Source organism: Scyliorhinus torazame, chromosome 9 (assembly GCF_047496885.1).
Source record: "Scyliorhinus torazame isolate Kashiwa2021f chromosome 9, sScyTor2.1, whole genome shotgun sequence".
Classification (NCBI taxonomy): Eukaryota; Metazoa; Chordata; class Chondrichthyes; order Carcharhiniformes; family Scyliorhinidae; genus Scyliorhinus; species Scyliorhinus torazame.
Genome location: NC_092715.1, coordinates 35,622,905 through 35,644,596, shown reverse-complemented (window position 1 = coordinate 35,644,596; position 21,692 = coordinate 35,622,905). Strand labels below are relative to the sequence as shown.

The following is a 21,692-nucleotide window of genomic DNA, read 5'->3' as shown; positions in this document are numbered from 1 at the left end:
GAGCTCCCTTGACGATCCTTTAAAACAGAGTTGAGGAGGAATGTTTTCAGCCAGAGAGTGGTGAATCTCTGGAACTCTTTGCCGCAGAAGGCTGTGTAGGCCAAATCACTGAGTGTCTTTAAGACAGAGACAGATAGGTTCTTGATTAATAAGGGGATCAGGGGTTATGTGGGAAGGCAGGAGAATGGGGATGAGAAAAATATTGGCCATGATTGAATGGCGGAGCAGACTCGATGGGCCGAGTGGCCCAATTCTGCTCCTATGTCTTATGGGCTTACCCGTTTGGATAGGTTTGGAGAGGTAAGTTGCCCTTTGCGATATGTCCAGCACACCCTTTTGGAGTGGTCAAGTGCTCTTTGGACTGTTAAAATTAGACATGAATGTGCATACAAAGTGGATAAACTCATTGGAACTGTCAAGCTGTCAAGGCATTTAAACCTCATGACCTTTAAATAAAAAAATATTCTGTAATTAGAAAATACCAATGCTTGCCCTTTTACTCTGCCTGTTAACAACATCCTGAGGACTATCATTATAGAATTCATGTTGTATGACTGATTCCACAACAAAAAATATTGGGCGCTTGAGATAAATGGACAACAATAAACATGGATAACTTTAATTTACATATAAACTGGAAAGATCAGATTGACAGTAGCAGCTTGGATGAGGAGTTCATAGAATGCTTTTGAGATAGTTTCTTAGAACAACATATGCTGGAACTAATCAGTGAGCAGGTTAAATTAGACTTTGTATTGTATATTGTGATGGGACTAATTAATCACATCAGAGTAAAGGTATCCTGAGGTAGCTGCAACCACAATATGATTGAATTCTACAACCAGTTTGAAGGGGAGTAGAATGGTTCTGAGGCTAGTATGTTAAACCTAAATCAGGGCAATTATGAGGGCATAAAAGGTGAGCCAGCTGAATTGAACTGGCATACGAGGCTAGGCAATAGATGCAGAGAGTAGCAGTGGCAGACATGTAAGAGGATATTTCAGAATTCTCAGAATAAATATATTCCGACCATAAAGACACATTCCAAAGGGAGGACCCACCATGTGTGGTTAACTAAAGAAATTCGAGAAAGCATAAGGAAAACGTTACAATTGCTCAAAGGTGAGGGGCAGGTCAAATGATTGGTCAGAATATAAAGAATGCCAGAGAATGACTAAAAGGTTAATCATGAGAAAGAAATTAGTGTACGAGAGGAAGTTAGCTGAAACTACGGATAGCGAGAGTTTCCACAGCTATCTAAAGAGGAAAAGAGGAAACAAAGGGGGTGTTGGTCCTCTTGAGAGTGACATTGGGGTGTTAATAGTAGATAACAAGGAAAGGGCAGATGAAGTGAACAAATACTTTGCTATGGAGGATGCAAAAACATTCCTGTAATATCTGTAAATCAAGAGGTGAAAGGGAGCGAGGAACTCGGTGAAATTACAATCACTAGGGAAGTGGTAAAGATGAAACACCTTTCCTTGGATTGCTACCTTGCGGTGATGGAGAGGTTTGAACATTCCATTGATCCGAAAAGCAATGCTGTCGGGAGTCGTAAACTCCTGGTAGGGTCGCCCATGACGGTAAGGTTGAAGGGGAGGAACCAGACTTAACCCATTCCAAAACTCGTCTTCAATGGCAGATCATGAGGAATATATTCATCAATACCGTATTAAAATCTTTTATCATCACACCAGAAAATAGCTTACAATTACTCCTTAAATAATTTACTACACAAGACTGAATATAATACCGCTAACTGCTTTCTTTATTCCCACTTAAACAACAAGAAAATAAACCATCTCAGCTCTCAATCCACCTTAAATAATGATGGCTCATACCATACCCCTATTTATCTTTGCAATCACTCCTGGAGCGAAATATCCTTTCCTCACAGGCTTACAAAATTAAAATAAAATACAGAAGTTTCTGCCCAGTATCCGAGCCATTGTTGGGGTCTGGTTTGGGATCATAATAGAGGAGAGCGAAAAGATGGTAGCTAAAATTTCAGATGACACAAAAATAGGTAGGAAAATACATAATATAAGCACAGAAAATTCTGGGAAAACTGAACAAGTCTTACAACATCTTTGGAGAGAAAAGCAAAGTTGGTGCTTCGAGCCTGTAGAGTCAACAGGCTCAAAACAGTAACTCTGTTTTCTCTCCACTGATGAAGCTGTTGAGTTTTTCCAGCATTTTTTGTTTCTAATTTAAGATTTCCAGCATCTGCAGTATTTTGACTTTATTATATATAGGTAGGAAAGTATATTGTGAAGAAGACCTATGGAGTTTGCAAATGGATACAGCTAAGTTAAGTGAGTGAGCACAAATCTGGCAGATGCTGTATAATGTGAGAAAATGTGAAGTTGTTCACTTTGGCAGGAAAAATAAATTGGGGGCGATTCTCCAAAATGGAGACGAAGTGTTCGCGCCGTCGTGAACGGCGTTGCGTTTCACGACGGCGTGAAACGGACAAGGGGACGACCGATTCTGTCCCCCACAGGGGGCCAGAACGCGCTGGAGTGGTTCATGCCGCTCCAGCCTCCCTTCCCGGCGCCAAATGGGCAGCGCGCCAACCTGCGCAGGCGCGAGGGACTTTTACAGTGCGCCATGGCATTGGTGTTCAGGGGCTGGCTGCGCAGGAAAGTAGGCCTGGGCGGGGGAGAGGCCGGCCCGCCAATTGGTGGGCCCCGATCGTGGGCCAGACCCCATCGGAGCCCCCCCCCCCGGGGACGGAGCCCCCCTTCCCCTCCCACAGGCTGCCCCCGACCCTTCACGCAGAGTTCCCGCCGGCAGCGACCAGGGGTGAACGGCGCCGGCGGGACTCTGTCGTATCTGCGCAGCCTGAGAATCAGCGGCCCAGCCGATTCCACTGCCCGCGGTTGGCGGCACGTTAAACGCGCCGCCGCAAATGTCACCGATTCTCCACACCTCGGAGAATCGCGCGCCGACATTGGGGCGTCGTGGCCCGGTTGCGCCGATTCTCCGGGCCGGCGCCGGGCTTGGAGAATCGCCCCAAAAAAAGTAGGATATTACTTCAGCAGAATAACTTCAAAATTCCGAGGTGCAGAGGGACCTAAGTTTACCAGTACATAGAATCATAGAATCATAGAATATGCAGTGCAGAAGGAGGTCTTTTGGCCCATCGAGTCTGCATCAACCCTTGGAAACAGCACCCTACTCAAGTCCAAGCTCCCACCCTATCGCCGTATCCCCACCCAACCTTTTCTTTTTGGACACTTAAGTGCAATTGTTTATCATGGCCAATCCACCTAACCTGCACATCTTTGGACTGTGGGAGGAAACCGGAGCACCTGGAGGAAACCCACGCAGACATGGGCAGAAGGTGCAGACTCCGCACAGGCAGTGACCAAAGCTGGGAATCGAACCTGGGACCCTGAAGCTATGAAGCAACTGTGCTAACCACTGTGCTGTCGTGCAACCGTACATGAGTTGCAAAAAAGCTAGCATGTAGGTACAGGGCACAACAGGGTGGTCGGGGAGGGGGTGGTGTGATGGCGGGGGGGGGGGGGGGTGATTATTCAGGGTGAAGGAGAGAAATGGGGGAGGGGAGATTGGGGGGAAGCAGGGTAATGTGCTGGGGGAAGGATTGGGGGTAGGCAGGGATTGGAGGGAAGGAGGGAAATGGAGGGGGGATTTGATGAAGGAGCGGAATGGGGGAGGGGAGGAGGAAGGAGGGATTGGGGCGAGGGTGGGAAATTAAGCGATGGGTGAGCTGATGGACACAGCCTCGTCCTATGAAAGTCTAGTGAGGGTGAAGGCTCCCTGGTCCTCTGGCCAATTTGGCCCTTTCCCGCTGTCTGCCCTCCATCTTCCGGCTCCTCCAGCAGCTCCTCCTTGGGCTTGTCTGCCACCCTTCCTGGTCCACCTCCTCTTCTACCTCAGACAAGGCTGCATGTTTCTCCTCCTCCTCCTCCAAAATGTCACTCCACTGCTGTGCATTGTGGAGGGCAGAGCAGACCACCACAACGTGGGAGACCCTCTGGGGGGGTGCACTGCAGGGCACCACCAGACCGGTCTAGGCGTGGAACCGCATTTTATGCAGGCGGACGTACTGCTCAATGACAGCCCAGGTGGCAACATGGTCCTCGTTATAATGGACCACTGCACCGGTCTCAGGCCTCCACACCGGTGTCATCAACCAGGGCCTCAGTGGGCATCCCTTGTCCTCCAAGAGCCAACCTGTCATCCTGGGGTGGTCCTTAAAGATGCTGGGGATCTATGAGTTCCTAACTCGCATTAGGTCCTTTTCCCCTGTTACCCCTGTGACTGCAGACCTACATTGGTCCTTCTTCAAACAATGTCTTAATTTTAAAATTTCATCCTTGTTTTTCAATTCTCCAGGGCCTCCACCCTGCCTGTGTATGTAGTGTCCTCCTGCCCCACAACCCTACAAGATGTCTGCATGATTTAATTCTGGACTCCTGAATATCTTTGGTTTTAACTATTCACTATTGATGTGGATACCCTCTGCTGAGTAGGCACAACCGCCTGGAATTCCCTCCCTCCTCCACTCTGCCTCTCTATCTCATTTTCCTCCTTTCAGACACTTTTTAAGATCAACCAGAACCTTGATCACAGAAGTAGTCTGACCCAGTGGTCTGAAATCTCGGCCATCTGCTGGAGGCATTCGCTGGTCCCGCTGGCATCCCACTCTTGCCCAAGGGTTTCCCAATGGTGTGGGGTGGTCTCAATGAGAATTCCCATTGACAGTGGTGGGAGAAGAGAATCCCGCCTCCAGTGGACGGCACACCGCCTCCCACTTCCTTGAAACACGCGGCTGGGAGGCTGGAGAATCCAGCCCATAATATCTCCTGACGTGGGTCAGTGTCACAATTTGCGAAATAATACTCCTGTAAAGCACCTTGCGATGCTTTATTACATTAAAGGTGCTACACAAATATACGCTGTTGTTATTGTGTGGAGCATTCCCAATTGCTGTGCGGCACCACATCTGCGCAATTCAGAGGGACAACAATTGCATTTGAGTCGATTGACCAGGATGGTGCCTGGCATGAGGATATGCAAATATCAAGGAAGATTGTGTCATATTTTTATTGCAACACCGTAATTATGAGGCAGTATGGTGGCACAGTTTGAAATTATGGGAAAGCTTTGATAGAAAGTAGACTCTTTCCTTTAGGGGGGGTCAAGAACAAACGGCTAGGGATTCAAAAAGGGGGCAATTCTCCGAGCCCCGCGCCGGGCTGGAGAATCGCCGCAACCGCGCCACGACACCCCGATGCCGGCGCACGATTCTCTGAGGTGCGGAGAATCGGCGGCATTTGTTCCGGCGGGTTTAGCGTAGAATCGCCGATTCTCCGGCCCGGATGGGCCGAGTGGCCGCGCCGATACGACAGAGTCCCGCCGGGGCCGTTCACCCCTGGTCGCTGCCGGTGGGAACTCGGCGCGAATGGTCGGGGGGCGGCCAGTGGGGGGACTCCTTCACCGGCATGGGGGGGGCCTCCGATGGGGTCTGGCCAGCGATCGGGGCCCACCGATCGGCGGGCTGGCCTCTCTCCCCACCCCCGGGCCTACTTTCTGGTGCGGCCGGCCCCTGAACACCGACGCAATGTTGAGTCGGGGCCGGTGCGCTAAAGAAGTCCCCGCGCATGCGCAGGTTTGTGCGGCCCAACTGCGCATGCGCGGGTTGGCGCGGCGCCCATTTGGTGCCACGAAACGATGCTGGAGCGGAGTGAACCACTCCAGCGCCGTGCTGGCCCCCACAGGGGGCCAGAATCAGTCGTACTCGGGCCCGGTTCGCGCCATCGTGAAATGCGATGGCGTTCACGACGGCGCGAACACTTGGGCTCCATATTGGAGAATCGCCCCCAAGATTTAAAGGAATTTATGTGGGTTTAATCTTGATACAGGAAGAACATTAGTCAGAGCGTATGGGATGTAATTGATGTCCAGCAGTAACACAATGTGGATAATAGCCATTTTATTATTATTATTATTAGAGTACCACGCCTGGTTTTCTTTTAACTTCTTTGGAAAATAAAGTCAGGCAGGTTCTTAAATGATCTCCCTTTTGTACTATCACCAAAGACCATTACATCTGCTACACCTGTAAGCATTTGTGCTTAAAGACATTTAAATGGAGGAAAACTTTAACACTGAAGAAAATTGTGAGGCTGAAGAATTCACATCCCCACTGAGCAGTTCAGATAGAAACTAAAGAGATCTTTTTAACCTCACCTTCAGCTGTGAAATTAACAAGGTTTATTTGACTCCCTGGTTTACACTGTGCAAGATTTCATTTCACATTGAACCCAGTCAGTTTCCCACTGCCTGGCTTCAGTTAAAATGACCTCCAACATCACATTCAAAATTAGATTGGATAGAATGATCAAGGAATGGAACATGAGGTTATATAAAAAAATTAAACAATTAAAATTATTATTTAAATTAATTAACTAATTGAATATGGCTGGACAGGTGATGTGCTGTTGCTGTATGATGATGATGGAACTGGTGGATCCCATTGAGACCGTCAGTGACCACATCTGCAGCAAGTGTTGGCTGCTCGAGGAACTTCGGCTCAGAATTGATGAGCTGGAGACCGAGCTGCACACACTGCGGCACATCAGGGAGGGGGAAAATTACCTGGACGCTTTGTTTCAGGAGGCAGTCACACCCGGTAGAATAAGTACTGTTAATTCGGACAGTGGTCAGGGACAGAGTGGTGTGACTGCAAGGGAGGCAGGTAGGGGGATCCTGAGTTTAGGAGTTGAGGAGCCTCAGCCCTTGACCTTGTCCAACAGGTATGAGGTACTTGCTCCCTGTGTGGATGAGGAAGAGGGCTGTAGGGAGGATGCGTTGACTGACCACGGCACCGTGGTACAGGAAGCCATTCAAGAGGGGGGAGCAAAAAGACAAGTGGTAGTTGTAGGGGATTCTATAATTAGGGGGATTGATGGCATCCTTTGTAAGCCAGATCGAGAGTCCCGCATGGTATGTTGCCTGCCCGGTGCCAGGGTGAGGGACATCTCTGATCGGCTTGAAAGGATTTTGGAGGGGGAGGGGGAGGATCCAGTTGTTGTGGTCCACATTGGGACTATCAACATAGGTAAGACTAGGAAAGAGGACCTGTTTGGGGATTATCAAACACTAGGGACTAAATTAAAGAACAGGTCCTCCAGTGTTATAATCTCTGGATTACTACCCGAGCCACGTGCCAATTGGCATAGGGTTGAGAAAATTAGGGAAGTTAACACGTGGCTAAAGGAGTGGTGCGGGAAGGAGGGATTCCATTTCATGGGGCATTGGCATCAGTACTGGGGCAGGAGGGACCTGTACCGTTGGGACGGTCTTCCCCTGAACCATTCTGGGACCAATGTTCTAGCGAATAGGATAAATAGGTTGGTCACAAGGACTTTAAACTAGCAAGGTGGGGGGGAAGGGAAGTGTAAAGCTATGGACAGTATAATGGTTAATGGAGATCAAGGCAGCAGGTTACGTGACAAGTTATTATGTAGAGATATGGGTTCAAAGACAAGGAAAATTAGGAGAAAGGGTAAGAGGAAAAATAATTTGCGAAAAGTTACTGATCAAGGTGTTAGGGTTCATAACAAAGACATAAAAAACAGCATAAGTGTCCTTTACCTGAATGCTCGTAGTATACGAAATAAGGTAAATGAGTTGATGGCGCAAATCATCGTGAATGACTATGATTTAGCGGCCATTACTGAAACATGGTTAAAAGATGGTCACGACTGGGAGTTAAATATCCAAGGGTATCAGACTATACGAAAGGATAGAATGGACGGTAAGGGCGGTGGTGTAGCTTTGTTGTTTAAGGATGGCATCCAGGCAATAGTAAGGGATGATATTGGTGCTATGGAGGACAAGGTTGAATCAATTTGGGTGGAAATCAGGAATAGTAAGGCGAAAAGGTCACTGATAGGAGTAGTCTATAGGCCACCAAATAGTAACAGGATGGTTGGGCAGGCAATAAGCAAAGAAATAACGGATGCATGTAGAAATGGTACAGCGGTTATCATGGGAGATTTTAATCTGCATGACGATTGGTTTAACCAGGTTGGTAAAGGCAGCCTTGAGGAGGAGTTTATAGAATGTGTCCGGGATAATTTCCTGGAACAGTATGTAATGGAACCTACAAGGGAACAAGCATTCCTAGATCTGGTCCTGTGTAATGAGGCAGGATTGATTGATGATCTCATAGTTCGGGATCCTCTTGGAAGGAGCGACCACAATATGATGGAATTTAAAATACAGTTGGAGGATGACAAGGTAAAATCAAACACTAGTGTTTTGTGCATAAACAAAGGCGATTACAATGGGATGAGAAAAGAACTAGCTAAGGTAGACTGGGAGCAAAGACTTCATGGTGAAGCAGTTGAGGAACAGTGGAGAACCTTCCGAGCGATCTTTCACAGTGTTCAGAAAAGGTTCATACCGACAAAAAAGAAAGACGGTAGAAAGGGGAAAAATCGACCGTGGATATCTAAGGAGGTGAGGGAGAGTATCAAATTGAAGGAAAAAACATACAAAGTGGCAAAAATTAGTGGGAGACTAGAGGACTGGGAAGTCTTCAGGGGTCAACAGAAAGCTATAAAGAAGAGTAAGGTAGACTATGAAAGTAAACTGGCTCAGAACATAAAAGCAGATAGTAAAAGCTTCTACAAATATATAAGACAAAAAAGAGTGGCTAAGGTAAATATTGCTCCTTTGGAAGATGAGAAGGGAGATTTAATAATAGGAGACGGGGAAATGGCTGAGGAGCTGAACAGGTTTTTTGAGTCAGTCTTCACAGTGGAGGACACAAATAACATGCCAGTGACTGATGGAAATAAAGATATGATAGGTGAGGACCTTGAGATGATTGTAATCACTAAGGAGGCAGTATTGGGCAAGCTAATTGGGCTAAGGGTAGACAGGTCTCCTGGCCCTGATGGGATGCATCCCAGAGTGTTAAAAGAGATGGCTAGGGAAATTGTAAACGCACTAGTGATAATTTATCAAAATTCACTAGACTCTGGGGTGGTCCCAGAGGATTGAAAAGTAGCAAACGTGACACCACTGTTTAAAAAAGGAGGTCGGCAGAAAGCGGGTAATTATAGGCTGGTAAGCTTAACTTTGGTTGTAGGGAAAATGCTGGAATCTATCATTAAGGAGGAAATAACGGGGCACCTGGAGGGAAATTGTCCCATTGGGCAGACGCAGCATGGGTTCACAAAGGGTAGGTCGTGTCTGACTAATTTGGTAGAATTTTTTGAGGACCTTACCAGTGCAGTAGATAACGGGGAGCCAATGGATGTGGTATATCTGGATTTCCAGAAAGCTTTTGACAAGGTGCCACACAAAAGGTTGCTGCATAAACTAAAGATGCATGGCATTGAGGGTAAAGTGGTAGCATGGGTAGAGGATTGGTTAACTAACAGAAAGCAGAGAGTGGGGATAAATGGGTGTTTCTCTGGTTGGCAACCTGTAACTAGTGGGGTCCCTCAAGGATCAGTGTTGGGCCTGCAGTTGTTCACAATTTACATAGATGATTTGGAGTTGGGGACCAAGTGCAATGTGTCAAAGTTTGCAGACGACACTAAGATGAGTGGTAAAGCAAAAAGGGCCGAGGATACCGGAAGTCTGCAGAAGGATTTGGATAGGTTAGGTGAATGGGCTAGGGTCTGGCAGATGGAATTCAATGTTGCCAGGTATGAGGCTATCCATTTTGGGAGGAATAACAGCAGAATGGATTATTATTTAAACGGTAAGATGTTAAAACATGCTGCTGTGCAGAGGGACCTGGGTGTGCTAGTGCACGAGTCGCAAAAAGTTGGTGTGCAGGTGCAACAGGTGATTAAGAAGGCTAATCGAGTTTTGTCTTTCATTGCTAGAGGGATGGAGTTCAAGACTAGTGAGGTTATGCTGCAATTGTATAGGGTGTTGGTGAGGCCGCATCTGGAGTATTGTGTTCAGTTTTGGTCTCCTTACCTGAGAAAGGACATATTGGCACTGGAAGGAGTGCAGAGGAGATTCACTAGGTTGATCCCAGAGTTGAGGGGATTAGATTATGACGAGAGGTTGAGTAGACTGGGACTGTACTCATTGGAGTTTAGAAGGATGCGGGGGGATCTTATTGAAACATATAAAATTATGAAGGGAATAGATAGGATAGATGCGGGCAGGTTGTTTCCACTGGTCAGGGAAAGCAGAACTCGGGGGCATAGCCTCAAAATAAGGGGAAGTAGATTTAGGACGGAGTATAGGAGGAACTTCTTCACCCAAAGGGTTGTGAATCTCTGGAATTCCTTGCCCAGTGAAGCAGTTGAGGCTCCTTCTTTAAAAGTTTTAAAGAAAAAGATAGATGCCTTTCTAAAGAATAAAGGGATTCGGGGATATGGTGTACGGGCCGGAGAGTGGAGCTGAGTCCACAAGGATCAGCCATGATCTCATTAAATGGCGGAGCAGGCTCGAGGGGCCAGATGGCCTACTCCTGTTCCTAGTTCTTATGTTCTTATGAATGGTTCTGGGAACAGGGAGGCGAGAATTGTTTCAGACTACTGACTCATGTGGATGCTAAATAGGGTGGGCCAAATGGCCTTGTATGAATGGTACATCTTTTATGTATTTGTATGAGTGTAGCTCTGTAGGGCAGCACGGTGGCGCAGTGGGTTAGCCCTGCTGACTCATGGCGCCGAGCTCCCAGGTTCGATCCCGGCTCTGGGTCACTGTCCGTGTGGAGTTTGCACATTCTCCCCGTGTTTGCGTAGGTTTCGCCCCCACAACCCAAAGATGTGCAGGTTAGGTGGATTGGCCACGCTAAATTGCCCCTTAATTGGAAAAAGAAATGAATTGGTTATGCTAAATTTATTTTAAAAATAAATAAATGAGTGTAGATCTGCAAATGATTGAGATTGTGCCACACCCTTGGGATAAGGTTGTATGGCTTCTAGCCAAGTACTCATTCTTTCACTCCTAGCCACTCTTAACCTTCTGCAAGTAAATCCATAATACAGACATGCACGATCCTAACACCGATCATATCACCATGGAGCCAGTAAGGATTAATGATCTTAGATATTGCCTCAAGTCAGGATCTCAGTTCAACATTTTTACAATCCGCATAGAGACCATTAATGTTTAAATATAAATGTGAAACCCCTGTAATTTGCTGGAAGAATGAAGCCACAAGATTCCATGGTTTAAGAAAATGATTTTACTATAAAAGAGTGACACAAAACAAACACTATTAACTAAATACTACCTTAGGTCATCATTTTTCTTTCACAATAAAAGCATAAACATGATCACATACTGTCAGCTACAGAATCTTGCCATTTTCACTTTAACACCTCCCCAGCCAAAAAAAAGTGTTTTGCTACTTTTTAGGCTCTTGATGGTTCCTTCGCTTCCTGGTATCAAACCAAAGTGCCACAGCTCTCAGGAATTCACTTTGATTCTCCTCAGCATTCCAACTAATCTTTGAGGCATACGTTTTTGTGGTGTCCTTCCACAAGCCTGCAGTCAAGTCAGCCTCTACTGCTCCTTACCTACCTCACAACTGTGGACACTCACTTCACCTCAGAAATATTCCTGATTTCTGATTGCCCTTTTGCTTCTGTCTGCAGCTGCTTTCCAGCTCTTGACAGACTCCCTCCCTCTCTCTCTCTCTCTCTCTCTCTCTCTCCCTCTCTCTCCCTCTCTGTTCCCAAGATGAATGTCTTGTCTCTGTGAGAAAAACACACAGGTAAACCCCACATATATGGAAGGTTCCCTGAAACCTATCTCCATTGCAATGTGTCGTACCCAGGATGTTCCAAACAGGAATTTAAATTAATTATCTTTGCCTTAAGAGCAACTCCTTTGATTCTGTGTCTCATGTGAATAATTTATATCTCTAATGGGGTTAATAATCCTGATTGCAGACTTTCTGGTCCCACCAAGGAGTTCCCTTGTTTTCAAGCTGTTTTTAACTTCTTTCCACCTGGGATCTACATGCATATTTTAAGGGCGCGATTCAGCCAACATGTTGCTCTGGTGCACAGCCGGCGTGATGGATGAATTGGGGGGAGAGGTCCAAATTGGGCTTTGCGGCGGGCACCGAGCTGATCGCCAGTCATCCTGCTCGTGGTGCCTGACGCAATCTGGATCATGCCGAACGAGGACATGATCCAGATGATGATATTTAAATGAGCCTTAGGCTCATTTGAATATGCCAATTCTGCAATTACCTGGCACCCAGGAGTCACCGGCTGCACTGGCAAGCCTTTACCTGGGCACCAATTCATACTGGTCTCCACAAGCAGAGACCAGTTGCGATGGGCACTCAGGGATCTCGGAGGCCACTGGAGCCCCCCAGGTTGTCTCCATGGCTCAAACAAATGACGAAGGGCGCGCTGCTCCGAAATGGGAACAAAGGCCCTCATTAAACGTGTTTCCCGGCGCTCGCAGCATCTAGAAACAACGCTATCAAACGTCACTTATGTTACACAGGGGACTTCAGCGGGGAACTCATGGCCGAGGTTGCACATAGCCCCGATTTCTGCTTGAGGAGCTCTGCTTGCCAAAAATCCTCAGTCCAGCGAGAGATCGGGGGCATTCCATTCTCTAGAGCCCCACAGCCCCCAAGCCCCAATTCACTATGAGGGTGTCCTTGGGCCCCAGCACACCCTCCAACACCTGTGCAGGGCACCCCTGGTTTGATTGCTGCTGCATGGAAAGTGGCTGCTTCCCCTGGCAGTGCCAACCTGGGACCCCGACAGTGCCCCTGAAAACTGGCAATGCCACCTTGGAACCTTGGCAGTGCCAGGCTGGCACCCAGGTGGCATTGCTAGGGCACCAGGCTGGCACCAGCAGTGCCACAATACCACCCTGCCCAAAGGCCATACACCTGGGGGGGCTTTAATCCCCTGGCAGTCCCCCATGAGTGCCATTTTGTCTGGTCCCCATTTGCAGAGACCAGTACTGAATGGCACTTGCTCGAGATCTCCGAGTTGAAGGGATTGATCCCACGCCTTGGGTGCCTTGGGAAACTGCATATTAGAGTAAGACTAGCTGTCTGAATTAATATGCAGGTTTGCCATAGTTTGATCCCGCCCACATTGTGTGGGTTTCACATCGCAACGTGTCACAAGGTCTCGTTCGATCTCGCAAGATGTTGCGAGCCGGATAGATCCCGGGAGCGGAGCCTCTCGGCTTCTATCGGCCACATTGCGACGCGGCACACTTCTTTTCGGGCGGAGCATGGCCATTCGAACGTGCCGTAAGTCTGGGTGAATCTAAGTCTGGGTCTCGCCCAAAAATCTGGTGGGAAACAGCCTGGAAAGCCTGCCCAAAATGATGCTCAGAAACCTTTGGCTGATTCGTGCCCAAAATCTTTTATTGGGGTAAGTGAGGACCTCAATGGCTCTATCAAAGGCTCAGAGGTGGTTTTAGTACCTCTCTAATTCTGACATCATTGACTAAACACCCTTTGAACCGTCGCTACTTGAGGTGTTCTTGCAATTTCTAATGTCCAGAATTTTAATTACCCCACTCTAGCGAGTTTAGGGTTGGTTTTACTCTGACCCCTCCCACCGGCTGGATCTTCTAGTCTCATCAATATTAATGGGCTTACCATGACCGTCGTGGGAAAATCCAATACGGCGGGGATGGAACGTCTTCTCAACATTATTCTTTCCAAAGCTAAAAGATTTGTCCAAATCTGCTGATATATTGATATAAATTGTCAAGGTAGATGATTAAAACAACATTTCCTCTGCAAAATGAAGCATCTGACAATGATACACTGAAAAGCCAGCTCTGATGACATGCTGAAGTCTCAGCAGTATAAACTGGTCTGCCTCACTGTGTACCTGATAACACATTTCTCCCAACAGAATGGGTTCTGTGATAAAGTTAAATTTAGACAGATTTATTTTCTTCACCAGCCTTCTCCTTTCACTCCCTTCCCAGCTGGAGTTATTGATTCCTTCCTGGGTTCAGAAACCAGTAATTATCTTCTGGCATCATGCCCAAGCGGCCACTTTCTTTTTCTACACAAGCCTTTTGGCACTACTTGAGTACTCGGGCTATTTGACTAAAGGGAACTTCACACCCCAGACTGCCACAGCCTTTACCCAATGGCCACACCATGCACTTCAACAGCAGAGGTTCAGTAACAATTAGAAGCAGGGGCCCGAGTTGATATTCTCCTCCCTACACCAAGGGTGATGTGGCCACTCCTATCAAATTTACCACTGCCCTGGCTAACTCCAGCACAGAAATACTTGCCTTGGACAGAGTGTGCCGAATATTCACTGGGTGGATTCCTGGGATAAGGCGATTTCCCAAGAAGGAGAGAATGCATAGATGAGGCCCACATTCTCCAGAAGAATAGAAGGTGATCGAATTGGAACAAATGGAATTCTTAAGGGGCTTCACAGGTAGATGCTGGGAATATAGGACCATATTCTCAGAATAAGGGGCTGGTCACTTGGATCTGAGATGAGGAGGAATTTCTTCACTTGGGGCACTGTGGATCTTTGGAATCCTCTACCCCAGGGAGCTGTGGTTTAACGATAGTACAGGTAAAGGTAAATAGTCCCAGGTGACAATAGGCTGCTTTCCCCTTTGAGGGGGAGAGCTGACTGGTAGTGATTTAACCTGAGGATGACCACACCTCAGGGGAGAAGCAGGGTTGAGAAGGCCCCTCCATGAATAACCTTTAGAGATATTCAGGTCAAAGATTGATAGATTTTTAGATTTTAAGAGATTTGGGAATAGTGCATGATAACGTAGCTGAGCTGAATCAGCCACAGAACCTATTTAGATGACAAAGCAGGCTCAAAAGGCCAAGAGACCCACTCCTGCTCCTATTTCTTATGTTCTTATGAGAACAAATCTGGGAACCTCCCCAGTCCAGGTGTTTAGTTACTCATCGAACTGTCAACACAATAAATGAGTTATATTACGGACTGAGAATATATTAATTTTGGAAAATTTGTAGCTAGTTTCACAGAATTTACATAGAATTTACAGTGCAAAAGGAGGCCATTCAGCCCATCGAGTCTGCACTGGCCCTTGCAAAGAGTACCCTACTTAAACTCAGACCTCCACCCGCAAACCCCTAACCCCACCCAACCTTTTTGGACACTAAGGGCAATGTAGCATGGCGAATCCACCTAACCTGCACATCTTTAGATTGTGGGAGGAAACCGGAGCACCCGGAGGAAATCCATGCAGACACGGGGAGAACGTGCAGACACAGGGAGAACGTGAAGACTCCGCACAGACAGTGATTGGTGGATCTCTGTGTCTATTCGGAACCCTGGACATGCGTTATCCCTTCTTAGTTCCCAAATAACAGAAATTCAGGCTGTGCTTTTTGGCAAAATTTCATTGAACTTTATTGTCAGCTTTCGTGTCTACTGGTAAACTTTTGGTTGCAATACAAACTTAGGTCAGATTGATTGTCTTCAGCGAATACAGTGGTTGAGTTTAAAATACAAATCGTGGTAATTCTTCAAATCATGATACACAGTACAAATTACGATTGATTTAAACAAAAGAAAAATGACGATTTAGCAAAGGCAAGCAGCAAAGACATAGATTTCAGAAAGAAGTTAGATTGATCCCGACAAGTGATTTTTAAGAAGATTCTTATCTTAAAGTCTCGCCTTCTTTACATCTGTGATTGGATTTGACTAATTTATAATTCACTCAATTCAACCAAACCGTCTGTGTGTCAATTTAAGAGATAAATGTTTTGGTGTAATTTTCCATACCCTGGTTTGCCAATTATACCTCTAACATTAATTACATTAACACAGTTTTTGAAAAGTCATTATGGCCCTGGCTGACTGTTACCATGGAAATGGAACTGTCCAGGCTTGGGAAGGCAGCTACATAAAAAGGAATCTTTTGTCACTGATCTTGGATTCTCTGGCAAGTCTCGCGCAACTTGCAAAATGTGAAAATTTAGAGTCTTATCTGATTAGTTGCCAGCTCGTTGGCTTTCCTGACTCTCATGGTTAATATGATTTAGTCAATTACTCTTAATGATTTCTCAATTAAACCTTTTATCTATCTCATCTATGGCTAACCAGAAAAGCTGATTTCTATCAGTGACCCAAGCCGGGAATCGAACCTGGGACCCTGTAGCTGTGAAGCAACTGTGCTAACCATTGTGCTACCGTGCTGCCCACCCATTTGACCCATTTAAATAAAAAGAAAAATCATTGCAATAAATAACCCTGATGGACTACAGTCACTTATAGGATATTAGATTGAAAAAATTAGTTCCATCAATAACCTTCCGTCTCCTCCGAATTCTTCAAATAAAAACTCAATATTAAAATAAATCCTCTCATTGGACTCGAGGATTTCTGTTTGAGTGATATGTGCAGAGCGAGGCACAGAACCAAGGAACTAAGGTATTTACTGAAAAATGAAAAGGTTTATTGATGGATAAGTACCAGGGATAAAGCAATATATGTTTAGTCATTCTAAGAACATAAATTAACACATATTTTCCTGACTAAATTCTCACTGAATTCGAAATCCTTACCACATTACTATGTTTTATTTTTTGTCTTTCTCTTATATGCTGGTTTCTGTGTAAATGTGGATTTTCTTTTTACAGTATTTAGAGATACATGTGATATTATTATAATGGTACTGAGAGTATGACCCACATTTCTATATTATCAGGTGCATGAGTCAAACATCGCTTTCATACATAGATTTTTAGTGCTGTGCAAGCTCCCTCACACAGATCCTCTTCCTACATCTGTTACAACAATACTAACCTTTTCAAACTTAATTCTAACACATGTCATAGAATTTTATGTCATAGAATTTACAGTGCAGAAGGAGGCCATTCGGCCCATCAAGTCTGCACCAGCTCTTGGAAAGAGCACCCTACCCAAGCCCACACCTCCACCCCATCCCCATAACCTAGTAACCCCACCCAACACTAAGGGCAATTTTGGACACTGAGGGCAATTTAGCATGGCCAATCCACCTAATCTGCACATCTTTGGACTGTGGGAGGAAACCGGAGCACCCGGAGGAAACCCACGCACACACGGGGATAACGTGCAAACTCCACACAGACAGTGACCCAAGCCAGGAATCGAACCTGGGACCTTGGAGCTGTGAAGCAATTATGCTAACCACAATGCTACCATGCTGCCGGTAGTATTGCACTTCTGCATGCTTCACCCGATGCCTGTGTCTATGCAATCACATTGTGTCTTTTTGTGCACCCTATGTTTTTTTTCCATGTATGGAATGATCGGTCTGGACGATACGCAGAACAATAGTTTTCACTGTACCTCGGTACACGTGACAATAAATAAATCCAATCCAATCCAAAACGGGACTGGCAGAACAGAAAATCCCGCCCATAGAACCCATTGACTCTCTGCAATGCAGAAGGAGGCTATTTGGCCTATCTGCACTCACCCTCCGAAAAAGCACCCTACCTAGGCCCACTCCACCACCCTCTCCCCGTGACACCACCCAACCTGGACATCTTTAGACACTTAGGGGTAATTTAACACGGCCAGCACACCTAACCTACACATCTTTGGCTATAATCCCTTCCTGGATCAACTTAAAATACCTTGCGGCACTACTTCAAGTGAGATCAGTTGAATTTGCCTCAGTGTTCTTTCAGAACAATGATCCCCCAGCCAAAATCACCAGGACAAATCAGCTGATCATCTTGGTCCGGATTGGTGCCGTTTGTGAGAACTTGCTGTGCGCAAATGAGTTGTCACATCTCCGACATTATAACAGCGACTAATGTTTCAGAAATATTTCAGTGACTGTAGAACACTTTGAAATATGTTGTGGCCATGGCAGGCGCTATATGAACGCAAGTTCAGTTATTTTATTTCTTTGCTGTAGGGTTGATTTTTCTTGCTCCAGGAACACATGTTGGAAAATGGTCCACCTCACGCCACATGATTTTGTGCCTGTTAAAATGAAGTCCCAAGCCCTTTGTAACTTTTTTAAAGAATTATCTGCAGGATGTGGGCTGAGCTGATGAGGTCAGCAGTTATTGTTCATCCCTAGTTACCTTTAGAAGGCAGAGGTGGGCCTTCTCTTTCCACTGCTGCAGTCGTTGTAATCATAATGCCTGCACAATGGTATTTGATAGGGAATTCCAGCATGTTAATCAGTGATAATGAAGGGATGATGTGTCCAAGTGGAGACAGTAATTTAATTGCATTGCTGTTCTTGATGGTAGGGGCTGGGAAGTGCTATTGGAGCAAGCTGCAGAGTACATCTTGTTGACTGGACATACTGCTGCCACTGTGCATCAGTCATGGAGGGAGTGGATATTGAATGCAGTGGTTGGGATCATGATCAAGCAAACTGTCTTGTTCGAGGTGATGCCAAGGTTCTTCAGTGTTTTGGTAGCTGAACTCATTTGGGAGAGGTTCTTGAATATTTAGCCTTCCTTCTGTAATGAGCTCTGTAGATGGACACGCATTGAGGGGTGATTGTGATACTTAGATTTCAAATCTCAGAAACAGGCCATTCAGCCTGTCTAATCTTGTGTTTACCCTTCTCCCATGCTGTTTCATCTAATCCTATCAGCATATCCTAACATCCTTTTGCCCCCTGATGTGCTTAACTAGCTTCCCGTTCTCTTTATCTCTGCTCATTGCCTCAGTTACTTCTTAGAGTTGCACGTTTCACCTTCTAACCACTCTCCAGGTAAATAATTTGCTATTGAATTCCTTGTTGGATTTGCTAATGGAGATCCTGAGGATGAATGGTTCTGATGAAAAGTCACAGAGCTGAAACATTAACTGTTCCTCTCTCTCGAAAGGTACTGCTCAGTATTTCCAGTATTTTCTGGTGTTATTTAAAATTTCCAGAATCTGCTGCATTTTGCTTTTCAATTAATGAACCCTAGCTTTAAACTACACACACATGCATATCCACCCCCCCCACATATATACACTCATGCTTGCATACACACATACATGTGCACACACACACACATGCGTACACATACACACATACATATTGTTATGGGCCAGGGTTTAGAGAACACCAAAGTATAGCATGGAGTTCACCTGACCCACAACCTTTAATAGATTTTGGTTATGAGGAGCACAAGGGCCCACTTTCCAGGTGTGACACAACAGAGATCTAAAGTATTTTTAAACAAATTATTCTATGAATCCAGTTAACATTTTATAAACACACAGTAAACATCTTATCAACTACCAACACAAATCCCCCCCCCCCCCACAAGATACAGTACGCTACAGGTAACCCTTAGTAACTTTACTAACAACATCCGTAAGGCAAACACCCCGTTTTCCACAAAAGCAGTAGGTTTGCATTCCTTACAGAAACAGGTATTACTTTGAAATCATCAAGTGATCTGGAGACATTCTTTAGCATGCAGAGAGAGATACCAAAATACACCTTCTTGGTTTGGATGCCACAAAGCTTCCAGCTCAAAACGAAAGTAAAAAGCAGAGCCAGAGCCCAGCTCCACCCATACAATGACATCACTGCAGCCACTTGAGAAGACAAACATTTCTTAAAGTGAAGTTCCCATGACAATATATACACACACACATATACACATGTACATGCACACACATCACATACATACATACATATATGCACGTACACATACCGCATGTGCCACACAGGATCCGAGCAGCTCACTTTGCAAGTCACTAAAAACATGTATTAAATGTCCTTCCAAAGTGTCCCTGTCACAATCTGATTTGGACAGGTTGGTGACTAGCTCTTTACTGGTACTGGAATGGTCTTACCAAGCCTACCTTGCTGAGATATTTGTCAGGCCCTGTTGAAGGCTGGTAATGTGTTTACACCCACCAGAGTGAGGCCCCAGCCCTATCCCACCTTGTTTTACTCCAGTGGAGGCAGGGTGGCTGTCCATCCCAAACAAGTACCCTGAAAGATCTGAAATAAGCTTGGAAGCTGGTTTCTAGATCCAGTCGCTTCTGGTGCACACTTGCAGGATTATGTTGAAAGGGCTGCATATTTGGGACTCAAACTGTCACTGGTCTGTTTAACCTTACACCATGAGTGATAAATACTCAAAGAACTCTTGGAGAAATCGCAGCCAACTAGCAGTGACACTCACTCAGTTATACCGTGTTGCCAAACAATGGCGGCACGGTGGCACAGTGGTTAGCACTGCTGTCCTACAGTGCCAGGGACCCGGGTTCAATTCCGGCCTCGGCTGATTGTGTGGATTTTTCACTTTCTCCCAGTGTCTGCATGGGTTTACTCCGGGTGCTCCGGTTTACTGCCACAGTCCAAAGATGTGCAGGCAAGGTGGATTGGCCATGCTAAAGTTGCTCCGAAGTGTGTAGAGTTTGGGTGGGTTACAGGGATAAGGTGGAGATTGGGCCTAGGTAGGGTGGTCTTTCGAAAGGTCGGGTCAGGCGCAATTGCCTGAAAGGCCTCCTTCTGCACTGTAGCAATTCTATGAGTCAAGAACAATTAGGAGCTAGAAAGTAGCCCTATTTTCAGTTCAAGAATTCCATGGCACCGAGACAAATTGCATCAACCCTATTGCCACCTCGTTTGAAATTAACTAAGCTCAGCACAGACTCGGGATCGAATCTGCGACTGTCCTGACCTGCATTGTGCTACTTTAACAACTGAGCTTTCGGCTGAACTCTCTTGTTTTCATGTGACAACAGTGACTATACATCAGAAGTACTTCATTGGCTGTAAAAAGCTTTGACACAGCCCAAGGTGATGTTAGGCCCTATACAAATGCAAGGTTTTTCTTTCTTTCTTAATTTATGCTCCTCATTGCCTGTGCAGTCAGCTGCACCTAGATACGTAACGATCTGGATAAAACATGCGCATCCACTTCTGGGAATCCTGTTAATCAAGAAGAAACAAATCTATATTTCTTGATGCTTCGAATGTGAACCTTACTGGTCAACATACCTGTCAGCAGTTCAACTCATTTCACCTAGTTTATTTTCAAAATCCCTTCGCTCTTCAGACACCTTGGCATTTATAGTATTTTTGTACATTATCACCTGTGTCCTTTCATATCATGTTGTGTTTTTGCTTTCAGCTTGGTGACCACTAAGGAAATAGAAGGTTCCAGATCTCGTTCACCAGCCATGTCTCCATCCGACTTTCTGGACAAATTGATGGGAAGGACATCAGGATACGACGCAAGAATTCGGCCTAACTTTAAAGGTACTTACCTGACACTGAGGGAAAATGCTCTTCAGAAGAAGATTTGAGAGACCATGGGGTCAAATTTTTGTTTGTGGGTTGGGACCCTGACATCAGGAAACTCGTAGAATCCTGGAAACAATCTTCTGGAGATGCCCTATCCAATTAACAATGATGGATGTGCTCCCAAGGCTGTGGGGAAAATAAGAGTTCACCTAACATGAAAAGGTCGGCAGATGAGACATCAGACTTTTAGCTTCGATACCATATAAAGGGAGAGATCACCCCAGAAACAGCAGTTAAACATGCATCGGGATGGCAGCATGTGTGGGGACAGAGACAGAGTTTTGAAAGAAATTTAGAGTACCCAATTCATTTTTTCCAATTAAGGGGCAACTTAGCATGACCAATCCACCTACCCTGCACATTGTTGGGTTGTGGGGGCAAAACCCACGCATACACACGGAGAATGAACAAACGCCACACGGATAGTGACCCAGAGCCAGAATCGAACCTGG

The 21,692-nt window shown here is 45.8% G+C and overlaps 1 protein-coding gene across 2 annotated transcripts in view; it reads left to right on the top strand.

Moving 5' to 3' along the window:
* The window catches only part of LOC140429149 (glycine receptor subunit alpha-3), a 398,827-nt gene that overhangs the window by 65,653 nt on the left and 311,482 nt on the right, over window positions 1–21,692 (top strand). For both annotated transcript variants that reach the window (XM_072515780.1, XM_072515779.1), the window contains exon 2: window positions 21,068–21,195. In XM_072515780.1, coding sequence (XP_072371881.1) covers window positions 21,068–21,195 — 128 coding nt within the window. The remainder of the gene's footprint in view (window positions 1–21,067; window positions 21,196–21,692) is intronic.